Source organism: Varroa destructor, unplaced genomic scaffold, assembly GCF_002443255.2.
Source record: "Varroa destructor unplaced genomic scaffold, Vdes_3.0 BEIS01000003.1, whole genome shotgun sequence".
Lineage (NCBI taxonomy): Eukaryota > Metazoa > Arthropoda > Arachnida > Mesostigmata > Varroidae > Varroa > Varroa destructor.
In genome coordinates this window covers 42,705,068-42,724,607 of record NW_019211456.1, presented here as the reverse complement: position 1 = coordinate 42,724,607, position 19,540 = coordinate 42,705,068, and the positions used below count along the sequence as shown (strand labels likewise).

The following is a 19,540-nucleotide window of genomic DNA, read 5'->3' as shown; positions in this document are numbered from 1 at the left end:
ATATAAGAACCATATGCAGTATATGAGCTTGCAGACCATCTGGCCGTAATAATGTCAGTGCTCCTTAGTGAAACTCTTACCTAACAGCATAGATGTAATGTAAAAAAACTATTTAAATCTTTAACCTGTCATAGAAAATACCTAGGTAGATTCAGATGCAGAAATGAACCAAAAAATAATTCTCTGTCGTATTTTACTGCCAATTCACTAGGAATACACTTTTACCATAAGTAAGTGTAAGTGTAAGTTTTACCATAAGTAAGTTTTACCATAAGAGATAATTGAACATAATACTTAGTTAAAAAAAGTTCGCTTAGTTAAAGAGTATCTTCAAACTTGATGATCAGACCAGACTAGAGTATGATGAAGGAAAATGGAAAATTCGGCTAAATATAGTGAGTGGGAAGGTTTAAGCTAATGCGGAGCAAGCGTGTGCGTCTGGTTGCTCTACAAGCAAGAACAAAGGGCTCCAAACGTTTCAGGACAATGAATTCAAGTGGACTTATCCCACAGACGAATCCGGGAATATTAGGATCAATCACTAAACTTAATATTCCTTTAGGTGATAAAAGTCCCTATACAGGCGTGTGAGCCATTGGAAATTTCTAAGTACCAGTACAGCTATGGCTGTACCCAAATATGACGAAGCGTTGACTGACCAACTCAGTGAGTATGGCTATTAATGAAAGGGGCCTGTGGATATCAGCAAGTAAGTTTACTTCGCATATCGCAGGACCTCCCAAAAAACCTAATGTAAAAAGTCGTCAAACTGTCTTGCACAAAAATTAGACGCGGGCTATTAGGTAGGGGCCAAAGCCGAACAAGGTTCGCTTGATTCCAACGTAGTAAAGCTACGCCTAAAACGTTGTTTAGTCTCACGGTCGTCATCGATCAACAAAGGTTCTAAGTTACCTGATGTGATGTATTTATTTTTTGCGATATATCTTATGCTATAAGGTTTACTATATAAAACAACATCGTTGGAAACGTACGTATAGTAGTGAAATCTAGAACATCGTGTGTGATAATGCGGTACGAATACCTTCCGTGACTTCAGATGACATCGTGCATTTCGCGGACGCCGTGGCAAAATGCATGCGATGCACAGCGCATACAGATTGCAACAAATTTTTAAAAAGGGTAGTCTTTTACCATTTTAGTTCCCATTCGAAAAAGGTGCGGATTTCTCCCTGAAGATTTTGTCCCATTTTCTTCAGGGGAGGTAAAATGATGTTTTTCTGCGTGATGCTATTACATCGCCTTTGATTAGGCCACAATTATCTATGTTTCGCAACGTCCGTTTTTAGTTGCCTATGAGCATAATGAATTTTTTAATTATTTGATCTGTAGAAGTACGAAGCTTGGCACGTGACTTTATTTTAGTTAGAACTTAAGTTTACCATCTTCAAGCCTCAAGAACACTATTCAAATACTGGAAACCTTTATTCCGTTCTCTCAGCAAAGGAATATGACCAATTTTGTTTGAGCAATTGGAGAGCGCTTTATCGAAAACTGCTGAAAATAGAAGGCAAGTAGGCTTCACTTGAATAGTGCAAAGATCGAAGATCGAAGCGTCGAAGGTCAGCGAGGAGATGACCAGATGTCGGGATTTGAAGGAAGAGAACTCTTTTCGTGACAACAGAAGTTGGAATCTAGGGACTCGGTCTAGGGACCTAGCATTCCACATGCAACATGTTGCAGAATTATAAGCCCAATATGAAAATGCGATCACAAAGTGAAAAGAAAATCGTAGCGGATAGTTTATGTTAACATCAGCAAAATCCTGTCAGCTTTGGAAATAAATTAAATTAGTTGGACGTGTGTATGAAGGGCAGTGTTTACATTGGTGGACCCACAAGGCAAGCGATAATCGAAATCCCCCAATGCACGTACAGGAAGTCTGTTATATACCTCATGATGCGAGACTTTTCCTTGCCTTTTAACCTAATTACTTAATAAGTCCATTATTTGCGTATTATATTCTCTATGTTTTGAATCTTGCATCCGGCATCGCCGTTAAGCACTCAGACAATTAACCCCAGACATAACAAAGTGCGTCTATGCCCCAATTCGGATCTAGATCACAACGCGCCCCTAAGATTAGCAGGCAAATATGTTACCCGCTAAACAATCACGGCCATATTGTAGTATATGACAAAATGCTAAAATTAGCGATGGTACCCTCTAAGTTTCTTCTATTAATAATAAAAATAAAACAAAGGTAACCATTATAACCCAAAAATTTATATACGAAGGCTGGCGAGCATAGTCTACACAAACAGAGTGTCTTCGATAAAACACAAACTACAATTGGCTGTTGCAATATCGTATCAGTATAACAATCGCCCGAACATTTTATCCGAGCCAAGCGAAGGATATGATCGAAAGGCCAAGCGGAAGCGTTAATAAAAGCTTCCCATGGCATCACCATGAAGACATGACAAGGGTACTGTCTCCAATAGAACGCCATCTAGCTTCCAGTCTAAAACTATTTAACAGATACCCTTCTATACGGTCCTCCGCAATAGAGATTTTTGACCAAAAGCCGCAGTCAGAGAATTATCTAACGTATAGAACAGAAGCAAGAGCGACGCTATTGGTAGTTTTCGCTTTTAGCGTACAATGCGTGCAGTTGGGGCAGTTAAGAGCTCGAGGGGCTTCAACGGGCACTAGTTTATTAAAATCATATAGTTCACGAAAAACAAAATAAAGCTATATGTTATATTATATCGTTCGAAGATCGACATTGATATACGTAAATATTCAGTGTTCGTTTATTTGTCCTAGCTTAGATAAGTAAGTAGTGTAGCCGTTGACGGAAAATAGTAATTTCGCAATGGCATAGCTTGAGTCCTTGCTGAATTAATGTTCCCTTAAAAAATTTGCGTCAATTTCTACTACATAGGCTATCGAATGGCCTGCGGCAGGTAACACAAGTACTTGTTAACGCGCTTCGATCTAAGAATGAAATGCCAAACGCAATCATGTTACGTACGTATGTCTATGCAAATGTTCTATATTGCCTCAATTTGGCACATATATTCGTGTGTCGTACATTTGGCTATTTTATACAAAATTAAATAATAAAACAAAGAATTATTACTGTTAAAACCAGTAATAGTAGTTTGAATCGCAGCATTGGCCGCTTACCTTTGAGGGTATACGAATGCTAAGGTGATTATCTGTGGCATCTTCATTGTCCATGCAACACTGGACAGCCACATCACGCTGCCATGGAAACCTGAAAATCACGGATCATTAGGCATATTCATGAACTGCACACTACAGATCAAAATCTGTTAGCGTCTGATCATATAAACATGTAGGTTTGGGCAATGCAACGAAACATATCAGCCGCTACACATATATGTTAGGTCTAAATGTAGGAAAATGTTAAATAGTATTATTAAAGTTTGACGACGAATACATCTAAAGGCATTTTTAAAGGAAGACGACCGACAAACAATTCAAGAACTGATCAAGAAAGTGTTGTTGTTAACTGTTTTGGAGTTACGCAGGAACTTCGAGCTCAGGTATTTCGGGAGCTTTTAAATTCAACAAGGAATTACGGCTTAGCGCTATACCCCGGTATCTTGCTTGATATCCGACGTTACACAGCCACATTAACCGGTTTTTACACGGAATTACTATCGATGATCAGAAATACTGTCTGTACGTCGATATAAAGCGAAAATCGGAATGGGTACCTCCACGAGATAAGCTAAGGCTTAACGTACAACTAGATGTTCATCTGAAAAGGTTGTGCTTTACGTTTGGTGTAATTATTAAGGCCCGATTCACTGAGATTTGCTTTTCGTGAACCAGACAGTTAGCCGGCGTATTTATTTAGCCCAGTTATATTAAGTCAACCAGGCTATTCAAGAAAGAAAAACAAGCCAGGTTATCCTGCCCATGGCACACATCATCGAAGCTGCCTTCCTGTACTCAGAATGTTGCAGCCTCTATGTCCTTCATATCTTATGACAACAGATTTTCACCTCTCCGGTTTATCAAACAATCATCTTTTGGCCTTATCGGATCAACGGCTCAAAACGTGGGTGTAAAACCTTCTCGACGCAACCCTGCTACCTTCTGGCGAAAAGGCCTGCTTCATTCGGTGGAGAGGTGGTAGAAGGTCTTACACAACGACGGGGGATACGTAAGCTAATAAATTGTTATCGTAGGAATAAAAAATTCAATGTTTTCTATTCAATAAAAAACGCGACAACGTTCTTTGCAACCTAACAAATCGTATAATACCAAATGCTAGCTAAATCGTCCTTATTTGCAGCTTGGAATATATTTTGCAGCTTATTTGGAGATTGGAATATACGACTCGAGTGAGTACCTTGTCAAAAAGAGCATAAGCGTTAATCTGTTCGGCATAAAATAGGTCTCACCTATTTTTCAATAAACCAGGCACCTCACGGTGGAAGGAACAGAGGTTAAGCCGTAAATCTTAAAGACATCGTAGAAGACCGTCGAAGAGCACGATAATCGCTAGGCCAGTTTTCTCCTTTAAACTGCGGATTCTGGGCTTTAAAATGTGTGAAGCGTTCCACCTCTGACCAAACTAAGTTTGGTAGTTGAATTTTACCATTAATATTTGAATTTAATTTGATTATTACCACTAATATAATACCGAAGATTTGATTCTGTAAAGGATCCTTTTCAGCTACAGTGGCTTAGATGGCCTGCCCGGTTCTGTCAAGAAACAACGGATCGTTGGTCCAAGATTCGCTAACGCCACAGAGCATGTAACCCGTGTGAATCGGATGAGTTTTTTAAAGACACCAATCGAGTCTACCCGTTTCCTGCCATGATTTCATATGATTAGCAGATTTTATTCTGGATGCGTAGACATTGTGAAGATCGAAGAAATGCCGATGTTTAACTTGCTAGTCAAAGCTTCTACAGTCCGGCCTTAGCGACTGTAATTGTCACAGATCGAAGTAAGTGCGCTATCAGTAAGTGTATGTGTAAGCTTTCACCATTTGTTCGATGCTTTGAACAGACCGTTGCGTGCGTAATTAAACAGTTCCGAAGAAGTGTTCTAAAATCAAAAAAGAAATGTTGGAAATCTCCTCCATGATTACGAAATTTTACCAGTATCGACCTGAACGGAAATGTATACTCCTCGCGGAGTCAAGTCACTTCTGGCAATGTAAATATCTTCCTGTAAATATCAGGCTCGAAGTGCGGTATGGCGATCCGGCTGAGGGTCGTTCGCGAAATCGGACCACGATTTTTGTGACTCAGAACTTCGAAATAAAAAATCCGAGTTCAGTCAAGCGGACGCCTTGCCGAAATTGGGAACGAAACAGGTATCACACTCAGAATTGGGGAATTGATTGAAGTACGAAAATCGATGATACCCTCGTAAAACGTATACTTTTCTCGTAACATTATACGACGTGGTTAGCTCAAGGAAAATTGATATAGAAGATTGTAATATACCTACACATCGCTTGAGGGTGCTGGAAATGAATAGTAATGGAATAAATATTCAAAGAAACCTGTAGTTAAGAAACAATCTTTTTGCAACTAGTATACCCCACAAGAGAGTATTTAAAACCCTTCGCAAAAATTACCCAAATGGAGTACGAGTGATTATAGTACAAGAGCATTGAATACTTGTCCGATCATCTTTATCAGGCGGTAGGGCAGCAAGAAAGACAATGGAGAAACTCACTTGCACTCAGATGGACCGTGGAACCTTTTACTTGTAGGACGGTTCAAACAAATACAGTATGACCTTACGAGTCGTACCACTACAACATCATTTTCCACGAAAAGAGAGCCGTTAGCTAAAGCCCGAGCTCCTACATTCAGACGATTTTGAAAGACTTCGGCCCACAAGGTAATCTTACGCGAAATCCATCACATTCACGTTTCGCTCCGAGGTTGAAGTAACGGATGGACTAAATTTTGACATTTGTAAAACGGATCTGGCTAAAATTTTGAGAGATGACTTAAACGTTTGTGGTAGCATATAGGACGGCTTCCTATATCCAGTTCATCCAGTAATAACACTCTTGTCCGATAGAAAACTCTGATCAGAGAGCCAAAGCAACAGTTATTATGGGGGACGAAAGAAAGCATGTAAGAGGAAGAACTTTTCTTCACGACCACAGAAGTAATATGAACAGTAAAACAAAAGCAATTTTTAAAGGTATAAATTGTCATAAAAGGATGCATTAGATTAGGGTAGGCAAATACATATGGCCTCAATACGCAAATCAATCGGGAAGTCGGAAAACAGCCATATTAGTTATTCTCTTCTCCCTGTTACGGTCTGTTTTGCTGCCAGTGCTACATGAAGGATTGCCGAAAGTTATCACTACAGCTGGAACTGCATCAGGAGTGTACTAGTTCCCGAATCACTTTCAACTATCTCCAATATTAATCGATGTGATTATCTTCATGGCCGTAAAGGGCAGCCCCAACTCGACCAGCAATAAACCATCGAGGACATATACAACGCTAGTATTATATTGTTTGACGCCACTTTTGTAATTGATCACATCGATTTAAACGGGGAATGTTATTATATATGTAATAAAAGACGGATACTAACTGAACCATTAACACTGGTCGGCAGAACGATCTAACAAGGAAGGTCCTGTCCGTTTAATCGATGTTCCATGTAAGTAGTCCTAGTAGGGTAGTCACAATTATTCGTTAGACTTCATAATACTAGCTAATTGAACTTGCTGTTTGCAGCACTTACTGCCTTTCCCTAATGAGTCAACTATGAAATAAAACTTCTATTAGATAAGTGCTGAAGTGACGAACGGAAACAAGCAGAAGCAGGATCCTTTGAGAGGGCAAAAACGCGCCTGATACTATCTCTATAGATTTTTCTAGGGCCCTTCTAGATGATCATCGCAAAACTATGCCAGGAGGCCAAAATGAAGAGCCTAAACGTTTTGAAGCTATGTAAAACATCTACAAGCTATGGCTGCTGCAGTATTTCTGAGCAAAAAATGTCGCGCCAAAAACTGAAACAAGTGGCCTCTGACAACAATGCCACCATTGCCGCTCACGTGCGTTTCTTAGAAAGCAATAAATACATAATTCTAGCAAAACAATATTCATGACTTTCTCTAGATATTGTTAAGAAGTGACGTACCCATGTATATCCAGGTCGAGGAGTGCAACTCTAGTCCAAATACACTCAGCAAACGCAAAGCCGACCGCAAAAGGCAGCGGGAGAACAAACCTCATGGCGGACATGAAGTCTGCGAGAGTTCCAGTAAAATGCGTGTATAAATACACGGTATCATGAAGGCGTTGCGCAGTATCAATTATCCACTCGATCTAATTGAAAACGTATGAAAAATCCAATTAACTGACCAGGTTAAAATTGTCATCATTTTAAGAAGGATGCCTGAGTTCCACAAAGAAAGCGCTTCAAGAAACAATTGAAATCCGTCTGCATTCGTTATTGTTGACCAACACCCTGCACACCGAAGTATACTTACTGCACCCTTACTTATCGATATCGAAATATACTTATCGATAATAAATTTGTGCGTAGATTACTCTTATTTAACAGAGTAAATACGCATTAGTGTGTGTATGTGCGCGTACTACTATATTGTTTACGTTATTTCCAAGATCTTGTAACGCTAGAAAATACTGAGTTTGTTTCACGTCAAGGAATGCAGTCCCGCAGGCATCTGTTAAGCGGGCTTTTCCATTGCCTGAAGCCGCCGTCCGGTACGCCAGATTCTTTTTGCCATTTTTGCTCAGATTTTTGTCTGGAAACAAGCGCGTCTGAATCGATCATTATCTTCACTAGTAGCACAGCGAGCCAGAGGAAGGGGGCTGTAAGATTGAAGAGCTATCGCTATCATCCACTTAGCTAGCTTGATCTGATCTAGTAGTTCGATGATCTGATTCATTGTTGCATTGCTTTCAACCGATTCTGGAATCGAGTCGCAAGGGTAGGTTTATGTTTCGCAGTTAGAGGACGTAAGAGATCCTGTATAGCTTTGCATAATTGATTCTGAAGATAGTTGCAATCGGATTCAATGACGTGAGGCAAGAAACGTTGAGCTCGCCTGTCAGCTTTGAAGTAATACGTCATTACAAAGCAAAGCTAGAAACTACTAGCAATTCGTAATAATCGGATCTTAATTTAGTTGCGACCAACTCTTTTCGTATGGATTTATTATAGTTTTAATTAGATCATTACACGTTTTTTGTCATACACTTCACTGTTCACCTATTTAAATATACGTATTATACCATTCGATGCGATAATCTACTAGGACTTTGCCTTATGTAGCAACGGAAGCAGGTACGCTCCTCAAGTGGATAGATGAAATAATTAGTATAACCTGAAGACAAAACCAGCAACCACTACTCTTTAAAGCGCTTACTATAGCATAGGTGCTGCTGGCTAGAACGCTTTTCACCGTATGCACTTGGGAGTAAGGAATCATCAGGAAATTTACTTTATTATTTGGCATACCTTTATGGCCAGTTTTGTCGGACAAGCTTGGATACGAAAAGTTCGGTGAGAAATTACACTTTTTAATCAATCCTTGGTCATCATACTGGGAAAAGAAAAAGTCAAAAAGCTGCTGTACGATAGATAGAATAATTCAAAGCATGAACAAAGCCCAAATATTTGATCATAATTACTTTAGGCCTACGCTTTTCACACTGTGCGCCTAGGATTTATGTAGTCTTCGTAGCGGCTGCATCTCACTAGCTGCTTCTATGATTTTACCGTTGGTTTTATTACTGCCGATTTTACTTTATAAACCTGTTGCTTAACGAAACCGGGACCCGGTCCTGGGCGGAGACAACTTGAAGTTAAATATGCTATGTTTGAAAAACCTACTATCTGTAAGAATTTTTGAGCATCATAACTTCGAAATACAAAGGCCAAATGATGATTAGTTGATTTTTTAATGACATTTTTCTCTGTGACAAAGCGCAGCAATCACTATTTTTTTTGACAATTTTCAATAGGCAGTGATATATGTAAATCATAACAATATCCAATACCCAGTTTCACCATAAGTTTGTTAGTTTTTTTTTTATTGTATTTGCGTCTTGTTGCATCGACGGTAGCAAGAAAAATTTTCCACTAACGTTTTCTTTTTCACAAGATTACGCAAAAACTAGTCGACCGAAATGGTAAATGGCCGTATTACGGATACGCCCTCCTTGAAGAGCTGTTATAAATTAGCCTTTAATCGGAAAAGATGCTGGTACTTGTACATTTGAATGTAATCTGTTTAAATTCTGTGAGTGTATACGAAATGAAGTTGTACAACTTCGATTGAAACAATCGTTCTAGCTATAAAGGATCGCAATATGGTGGACAAAAACATGTTTGCAACACTTAGTAACCGAGCAGTTCTAATTTTAATATGGGTCTCAGTAAATACTTGTATAGCTATGAAGAATAGAAGCACGTGCTGAAATTACCACTGTTTTTTTGCCAAATATCTCAGTCCCCTATAAAACTTTCTTAATTCGCTTTTTGCCTACTGACTCCCTTAGAAAAATCACTGAATCAATTTACTTGAGTTTTTTTATCCGTAAATTTCGTGTTTAGCACCGTGTTTAGTACCGAAAAATAACAGAATATAGTGTACTGCTGACTGTTAGTGATCCCATATCCAAAGAACATATACCTGCCTACCTAGATTAGGTTGTATGTTTAGATTAAAAGAATATGCGCTTCGCAAGAAAATCTTATATGGCATTAGATTTTCAAAGTTTTTTTTTTCTATGCATTACACATTTTTCTATAGCATAAGCTATAAAAACAAGGATTACCAGGTAGTATAGAGCAAAACAAGGACACCGAACAAGGATTCGTTGGCTTAACGACATACAGTGACGACAGTGTTGTCTGCTAATAAATTTGTCAATTCTTTGCCGCCAGCCTCACGGAAAACATAAATGCCAAATCAAGGATATAACGATAGAGCTACATAATCCTTAAGGAAACATAGCTGAGGATTTCAACCGTATTTATCTCCGTCTACAAAAGCAGCCCTTCCCTAACCATAACAACACATATTATCCGATTTAGAGGAGATTCCATTTTATTATCTCCGGAAGCCACCTAGAAAGCCTTTGTTTAGGACCTGCGTGATTATATCTATAATGCGAGAAGCTAGCATTTCCGTAGAATGCTTTCCGGTTAGGCTTATATTATCGGTTTTGAAAGACTGATCTTTATGACGACACACTAATTAGAAGCGAAGTGCTCAACCTCGTACACGTACATAGTTCGCAGATTTAGCGCTGGTCGATATTTTGAATACTGATTTAATAGAAAAACCTTGCTTTGTCGAGCTGTAAACAAAGTGCTCTTGGAACAATGCTACTTAGAATTTACATCTCATACATCTTAATTATAAGCTACTTCTATTGGGCCTCTTGCAAGAATCATGAATAAACTTATAACGATCCATATTTATATGCGTGTGATCTAAATGTAGACACAGTTTATAGTTGAGACGCATGAAGCTCATTCATGAAAGATTTGATAATTTAACCGATCGTTATTAATAGCATATCATGCAGCTGAGGAAATACGCGTTAGACTTGGGAGAATCTTAAATATCCCGTAATAGTCGTCAATGGCTTCGTAATGGATCCGCTCATACCCAAGCATAACTTTTTAGTACGGAAAGCGTTATTAGCTGGGCTCCAGACAGATTTATTGAAGATTCGTTTTCCTGACTTCAAATTGGTGCTTTGACAACCGGTCAAAATATTCAGATTTGATAGCCTAGGTAGCTGATAGTCATGGTGAAATGTATATTTCTATTAATGAGGAAGTGTTACTGCTAGCAGCATATATTTCCTATTAGCGAAAGTATTTTTAGAGCGCTTTTGTTGTCATCCACAACTACAGCCTATATTAAAACTGTAATAGTGTCACACGGTAGGGGATTTGAATTATCGCGCCAAACTTTGATAGAACTGCTTGAGAAACCGAAGTGGCCTTATTTAAAAGTTTCAAATGTATTCCTGCTGTTGTCTTAAACAGAGTTTTTCTTCTGAGTCTGACTAAGGTAAATACGTCACCACAGCTTGTTAGCCTATATCGCTTACCAAATGTTGTAAATAGAGATTCGAGTATAAATCGCGCCCAAACGCTTTCCCATCAATGTCCAGTTTACGAACGACTCTGCATTATGTGCTTGAATACACGTGACCGGACTATTAGAGCAGTACTTGTATACTGAAATGGACAAAATCAGACTAGTGTCGTCGCGTCAAGTACGTACGTGCACTGCATGTTTTCACAAAAGGCTGCTAGTAAATTAACAGGCTCCAACATTTCTCGTGTGGTAATAAAATCCCTTGCCATGTAAAAACTTCCCTAATGCAGACAAGAATAAATAACAAGAAATTGTCGGTCCCGAGGGACAAATAAATCAAGGGATAAATCATTAAGCTTCAATTGTTGCAGTAACAAAAAATATCTACGTGGCTCCTACCTAATTTATTGTTCTGTTCAAACAAGCTTCATAGCGTCTTCGTCGATCGCATGGTGTGTAACCGATCCGTACGAATAATACCAGCGAATACGGCTTTCCACATCCATAAAGTAGAAGTTGTATACAATGCCCTCCGCTCTTCGTTCTTTATCAGTGTCGAATAGGCGGTTCCAATACTATGTGCTCTAACCTTGATTGCGACAGATCTCGTGCGACAGACGGCCAACACGTCTTACAATTATGTTGGCGAAATCTGTTTCAAAGTTTCTCGCGTATTTATTTAATTGTCTGCTAGCAGCACTGTTGGGTCCCGGCCCAACAGTTCTGTTTTGGCTAGAACTACATTGGCGGTTGCAGATCGCACACGTAAATGTGGACCTTCTGTAAACCATTCAGTTAGCTGGGGGTCGGGTATCCTATCTGGAGCTAAAAGGAGGCCATCGAAGCTTTTTCATACAGCGACTATTCCTGCCACTAGGTAGCAATCACTAGCTACTCCTAACAGCGATCGGATGCTGGCAGCAGGTGCATAGAGCCGTGGCACATATAGATGTTGTATGCGTTCGTTCCTCCGGGTTAGAGCTTGTAGACTTCTAGTGCAGGGTAGAGTGCGCGACGATCGCCGGCTGATGGCCACCATCCCGGACGGTTTCAGTCCTGCTATGTTGTAAGCGTTCCGCGTCGTCGGTTAGTGGCTTCCGCGGCAAAACGGGATCTTGCTATGGCCAAAACTAACTCAACTGCAAGCGCAGCTGTGTCTAATAGCGACCGGCACCTATATAGAAGCAAGCGGACTATTATGGCAAGGCAGCGTAGTTCAGGGCTGGCGGCCCTATTGGCAAGACGGGGTGTTCGTCTGCTTCTACGTTCGCACCTACGGGCCTTGCAGGATTTGATGTTCCCTCTGAAGTCTGGACCACAACAACAATAACGGCTCGCTGCACCCACACCGGGCTTGGCGATAACCGAATGTTCCTGATTCACTTTAAATGATGCACTGATGCTAAAAGCACCCCCAATCGAATGCGTCGATAGAATAAGAGGAGAATAAGAAAACTACTTGTTCTCTTAGTTTTACAGCAATTTAAAAGTCTCACTGGCATAAGACTAAGCAGATTCTATACAAAGCACCATTTGGCTAAGTTGAAACAATCATTTTAAATTTAAATAGTACTTCAAAGACTGGCCGCTTCTGAGCTGTAACCACGTAAACACTGTCCGTATTGGTATCTGTTTTTACGTCTACGCGGCGTTGTAGCCGTAGCCAATGTACAGTGAAGAGGCGTTCATAAAAGGCGAAGGTTATTGGTAGAGGGTTTTCAAATTTATCATCTTAAAGGAGTATAATATTCTATTCTTGCACATTGTACCAAATATAGTATTTGTGATTACCTTTAGAGCGTGTTAAGTTAATGATGAGTTAGATAACATTAAGCAAACAACAGTTTCAGTCGAGCTTCAGTGCATGGCTACTTAAAAAACGTACAATACTCATGGCCCAATAACCTATATATGCTAAAATCTACGTTAGCCATTTTAATTAACCCTTGGTTTTAGTATGCTGAAAACAGGAAGACTACCTCGACTATCTCGACAATGTATACACAAAGGTACTTGTGAGAAACAGTAGCTAGCCTATTGGAGCACTGGCCATGCCAACGACTCTCGTAGTTCGTCTGTAACTACATCTAGGCACAATTTGAATAGGGATTTTATAAACAGACAGCCTTCTAAGGAGCCTCCAGTTATCCTTACAGTTATTGTATTGCCAATCTGCTGCTGGCCTTAGCGTGTTAGGTTATTGGTCTGCCTAGCCGACAACCCCCTTGTTGGCCCTCGTTTCCGTGTTCTTGACTACGTTAATGTCGCTCTGATTCGCTCATCCTTTTTCTTTCCTCTCTTCTTTGCTCTCACCCGCTTTTCGTTCTTTTTTTTTTCTCTCCCCTCTTTCAACTCCTCTATCTATCTTTCGCTTCCTCTATTTAAGTTTATATCACTACTGCACTTTACTACAGTGAGGAACGTAACGCCTCCGACCAGCTCATTACGGCGGCCACCGACACACGGCCCGGATTTTATTCACCTACGTTGTTAATGTTGTTCTCATCGTTGCACTGCTCAGGGTACCACACGCAAGACGCATGTACAGCGTACAGTATAATAGTAACGAACTCAAATAAAAAGAGATTAGTTGTGTTATAGGCATTACAGCCTTTCTGTGCCTACCATCTTGTCTTCTCGGCCTTTTTTTTGCTATGTGCAATAATCCTATGGACATTCAGCACGGATTGCAGCATGATTATGGAGCAACGCGAAAATGACGAGCAAGTGGATATCTCGGATTCCTTTTACAAGGCCTGCGATCCACATTGGCGTATAAGTTTGGTTTTGTCGGTCTGTCCGTCTTCGTATGGCAGGTTCGTCGTTAACGGAAACCGAAACCCCAACATCGGCCCCGACTTTTTCCCCCGAGTGGTCTCGAATTCTTTACCCCTATCCCTGCTTACTGTCTTCATGTTTTCCATACGTTATCTCCTAACTAACTGCCAACGAATGGTATCGGCTAGCAGCTAGCGACTAACAGACGGCATCCATGGTCGCTTTGTTCCGTTATTTCTGCCACGGTTATTCCCGCCATTACCCGCGTCGGCCATTGCCGCAGTACTAGATCAGCTGCTGCCGCTAAGAATTTGTACCGGAGCAGAACAGCAGGATACCTTAGAATTGTGTGGGACACAATAGATTAGGAGGACGGGTCTCCTGTTCCTTCTCTCCCACTGTCCTCTATCCTCCCCTCAAAAAAAAAAACTCGTTTAGGCTCTTCTCTGCTCTGCCGCCGAAGTGAGAGTGTATGGAAAGTCCGTCCGTACTTCGTAAATCCAATAGTCGGGCGGTTGACGTTCGCTCGCTTGCTGAGTCGAATAGACGCCCTGATTCGGCTAACAGTCATTGCTAGACTAAGCTAAACCTTAAGCGACGTTGACAATGCGCGACCATTATCATTTACCGAGTATGTACTCCCTAATCCGCACCTAACCTAAAAGTGAGTGTCGGCATGGTCTGCTGAATAGACATTGTTCTCTACGTAGCTGCTTAAAAACGAAGAAACAATGAATCACGCTGTCATGTGACGCGTGTGGATGATCTGTGGATCGTTCACCTCACCAGAAACTTAGGTAAGCACGCTAAAATTACGTAAGTACTGTATGCCTCGATAACTAACGTGCATCTAATAACGTGTAATAACTTGTTCTATTTCACGTTCAATTTTAGCGGTGATCAAAAGGTAACTGATCCAGTACGATCTAAATTTAGTGTTCTACTGATACGACGACATATCATCTTCAACAGACTTGATGTATTTAGCCAAGCCTCGTTTGAACAGAGAAGCAATTTAGAGGTTTGTTGTTATAACGAAATAGCCTAAAATAGAAAAAAAAAAGCGTCATATCGGTGTACACTTAATTTTAATTATGTCAAGCCGAATGCTTCCAGCTGTACTCACTTTTTATATTGTACTTTCAAATGGTCAGTCCACTGAACCGCGACAACCGGAGGTAATTTCAATTCACTATATGATTTGATATGTATTATATATGTTTTAAAGGTTTCGCTTGAGAAAAAAAATACAGCAATATCTATAAACTAAATTAAACAGTTACAGAAGGCCATCACGGTATAGACGCAAATACGGAAGAAACGGTACAAAAAATAATTAACATGGTTCAACGTTAACGTTCATATTGCCTTGCCAGGTTACTCATTGATACTAGGCTCATCAACGCCCAGTATAATTAATTGTTTTTTACTACCTAAAAAAGAGGACGATCCGTAGAGTGTGGAAGAATTGTTCTATGAGGAAAATTATTTCTAAAGAGTTCACTTAGCCATTTAATTGCTGATCAGCCTGCCTTAACGCGATATCAGACTAACTCCCGGGCCGATTAAATTCCCTGCTTCGCTGTTCAAAGGAGACAGAGTTTAACGTAGAACATGGCCAGACCTCGATATTTTTTCTCGTAATAAGAGAACGTTCCTTCTCTATTCATATCGCCTCAAAGAATCCTCTAAGAAAAATCTGCTAGGATCCTCCTCAAGAAGTTCTAGTATGAGTAACGAATGATACGATTTTTCAAATGACGAGTCCAGTGCCTCGTTTACCCTTAAACAGGAACACGTCAAGAATAACCTAAGGTGGGCTTACGGAGCCCGCATCAAGTTTGATCTAGTTCTGCTCGGATTCAAGATTGCATCAGTAAGAAAAAAATATCAAACTCTCGTCTTATTGAACCGCCCAAAGCGTATCATCGTGGGGCACACATAAAATGATCGGTGATTACGCATATATATATATATATATATATATATATATATATATATATATATATATGTATATATATACATATATATGTAAATGCATTAACGTTGAGGTAGGTTGGGGTGACTTATTCAGAGTTTGCCCACTTTGCCTGAGCCAATCGGACAATGGGAATTGGCACACCTGTGTACGATATCGTACACAAAAGCATTCAACTTTTAGCTAATTAGGCCCCTACCGGTTGGTAGAGCAGAAGCGAACTCTACTCACCTTGGGCTTTCTCGTTCGCTGTTGATGTCGAGTGCGCTTCCGTACGTAGCTGTATCCGATAGGTGATAGGAGGACGATATGAGTCCATCAGGCCCTGCTACAGCAACAGCTTTAGCCCCTCCGCATGGGGTGGTGTTGCCCGTCGATGGTCCCCCCGAGCCAGGGCTCATACTACTGCTGCCGCCACCATCAGCACCCTGATGTGACTGCGTTCCCCCACTATGTGGAGACAGGGCATAAGGTGAAGAGGACGGGGCTACAACGATTGGGGCTTGTGAAGCGACTTGGAGCGAGCAGCGTGGTCGCGAATTGCCGCGTACCTGCGAGTGAGGAAGTCGAATAAAGATTAGCATTAAAAACGTGCATAGATACACAAATACGAAGCTTTGAATAGGCACTTAGAATTTGCCAGCATATTGTATACATATTAATGTCGGTACATGAAAGCGCTACTGCATTATAAGTAAATACAAGAAATTTTTACTCATGAAGACACTCGACCACTAGTATTGTCGCTTGTTCTGCACGGAAACACCTTCGGCAATTTTGCGTTCATAAACAACGGCAACCTGCGTCGTTTTATCTTATATATACATATATGTACATATATATATATATATATATATGGTAGTAAAAAAATTGTAGTAAAGGCTTATACACTGTAACAAACAGTTGTAATGCGGTGTTGCGCGACGGCGGCTCAGCCTGACGGAGTAGGTGCGTATTACGTATCATCAACAACAGAGAAAGAACACTGTAGTCGTAATTACCAAAGACAACTATGTTTACTTTAAAGAAACAGGGTCAACCATTCGCTCCTTGCTCTCTCGGCCATAGATAAAGTACAATTGATTAGATTTTTATTTAATGACTATCCTCATAATGAGCTTATCGCAGTGTTTTACATTGCGACACTAATAGAGTAAGCAATTGAATGCGTTATTGCCTCATATAAAGCCTTCTTTATTTGTGTGCATTGGTAATATGGCAGACGTTGATAAGTGTAACTGAACAAATCCGAAAATAGTTGCTTTTTTTTCCATTATCCCGGTCAGCTATTCCGGTTAGTTGACCCGTAAATCGATAGAAACACGCCCCGCACTGGCTCCATATCGATATGGATTCATATGAACATAGCAAACAAGAGTGTATATAGCATGTTTAAGGTACAGCGACTCCTTCTTAGCCGTTTCATCTTTTAAATATAGATAAATGTTGATATGGTACGAAACGCAACAGCTGGCGATCTATAAGGGCCAGTAAACGTAACTTAAATCGCAGACAAAGGCAGTCATTTGTTACAATCGCCGACCGTTTCATGGGAACACACGTTGGCGGAACATTTGCAGAGGGGTACGTAACAATAGATCTGCTATCAAGAGAAATCGCTATTTATTTATTTATAGAAAATGAATTGTTGTATCCCTAGGGAAATTGTCGAAGCAGTAATGAGCTCACCGAATAACCTACTTGACATATGGAAAGCGAGCTGTTTCGACGCAGCTTGTCTTCAATGCCTCAAACGACCCTAGGGATGATACTGTTATTAAGAAAAAATGGACATATAAGAATAAATGGATTATGACCTTTTTGTGACTACGAAGCGTGTACTGAATAATTGGACTATTATCTCTTTTGCTATTTGTCGTTCGCCCAGATCTGTTGTGCCTTTGCCTCTGAATCCGTTATCGTGTGCCAATGCGAGCTTGTTTTCTTTACTATGACTTTGTAGCTGATGGCACTTTAGCTTTGATTTTGTAGATATTAAACAAGAAGCAGAGCCATTGTAAATGTTTTGCGTTTGTTCGACTCTGTTCAATGAGAGTGCCTTAAAATATGAATGCTGTTCGGCCACACAAAGTTAATTGGAGTTTCACAAGTTTCTGTTTTCTTTTGGCCTTAAAATTCGATAAATACACTCGTTGGCCTAAAAGCATGATTCTAAACCTTGTTAAAGGCTCTTGTAGGCATCATTAAACACCAAGTCCTATCAAACAAATTTCTCCCCTATTTTTTGCCATAGATCGCTGGGATGCTTCGCCTATTTCGAACTGCTTGCCTATAGGTTGTGATGCTTCTGTTTCCCCTACAGCTGTTAAGAAAGAGGTGCACAAAGGTGGCAAAAGCTCTATGGCCGATTAGCTTTTTCATACTGTTCGCAAAAAGTAAAGTTTTTCCACATTGCAATGAAAAGTTTATCTACCCCGTGTAAATAGCTATACAGTATATGAAACCCAGTGTTGAACATCCTATGGCGAAGTATCTTCAGAGTAAATGGTCTTCAATTCCGATTGCACTTTAACATTTAAAAAAGCGTTTTTTTTAGCCAAATAGGATTCACTGTGCGGTACCTTTTCGAAGTCAACGCTTTTTTACGTGCGTGCCATCGCATCCCAATTCACGCAATAGAAATTCTGCATTTAGACCATTCTAAAACCCTAAAGGCAAATGAGCCCATCGCCCTGTAAAGTGTGGTAACAACGTTACCTTGCTGGTAGCCTCCTTGACGACATCCGGCTTAAAGATCTCGGAATAGCTTCGTTTAGATGCGAACTTCTCCCGTAGCGATTTCGTTCTGCCCGAAAATGAACGCGCCGTATTGATGTTATTCATTCTGAAAGTCAAGTACAGGCATGGGGTATCAATCGTCATTGCCAATTAGCAGATCATCTCAACATTGTTATGTTAATCAACCGAACATTAGAAAATGGCTCGCACACTATTTTTTAGGTACAAGGTTTATGCTAACTTAACAAAGGAGCAACTAGTAACCGCCTGGTTCACAAATACTTAGATCTGGATATATATACCTCGGTATAAAACTAGTCTCTTTACTATCCTACAGCTGGTGACTCGAGTACGTACAAGTTATCCTCCTTGGCTGTGATGTTTAAAATCTACTTCTAACACATAACAGAAGTAAAAACAGCGCAGCAGGAAGAGCGGCCCACGAGTGGAACCATCGACGAAGAAACGCCTACGATCTAGCCATTACATTATACAGCCTTTAAGTTTAGTAGGAGTTTACAGTTGCACATGTAATCGAAGTCGCACGGGTTTCGGTGCCGGCGGCGACTGATGCAGCTAGAACTGTTTGAACATAATAGGTTGAAGCAGTAGTAAGGGGCTACTCGTCGAAAGCAACGCTAGTCATCACTAAGCGAGGAAAAGATTGTTAAAATGAAAACTAATGCTCAGTAAGTAAAGCAATGACCAGCAGCAGCGGGAACAGTGTCGCCACTAAACTGGGTAAAGGACCCTTATGATGGCATCCACAACATTGTTTTACGATACGGCAAATAGCACCAGTGCGTCGATAGCGCCTCTGCCGGCCTTCGTCAGCGTCATACGTCAAAGGACGCTCACTTTCAACGTATTCTAATTAGCTCAAGCAGTACCGCGTAAGCTTCTGATGGGTAGCCGAACAAAAGCTTTCGGCACTGACTGCGTCGTTGCGCTGTCGGGTTCAAGG

General features: G+C 40.5%; 1 protein-coding gene across 5 annotated transcripts in view; it reads right to left on the bottom strand.

Moving 5' to 3' along the window:
* LOC111248223 (uncharacterized) overlaps positions 1-19,540 on the bottom strand; it is a 164,477-nt gene that overhangs the window by 82,717 nt on the left and 62,220 nt on the right. For all 5 annotated transcript variants that reach the window (XM_086982297.1, XM_086982296.1, XM_022800162.2 and 2 more), the window contains exons 2-4: positions 18,556-18,682; positions 16,069-16,388; positions 3,151-3,241 (exon numbers count right to left, since the gene is read on the bottom strand). In XM_086982297.1, the coding sequence (XP_086838423.1) occupies positions 3,151-3,241; positions 16,069-16,388; positions 18,556-18,681 (537 nt within the window). In that variant the 5' untranslated portion in view covers position 18,682. The remainder of the gene's footprint in view (positions 1-3,150; positions 3,242-16,068; positions 16,389-18,555; positions 18,683-19,540) is intronic.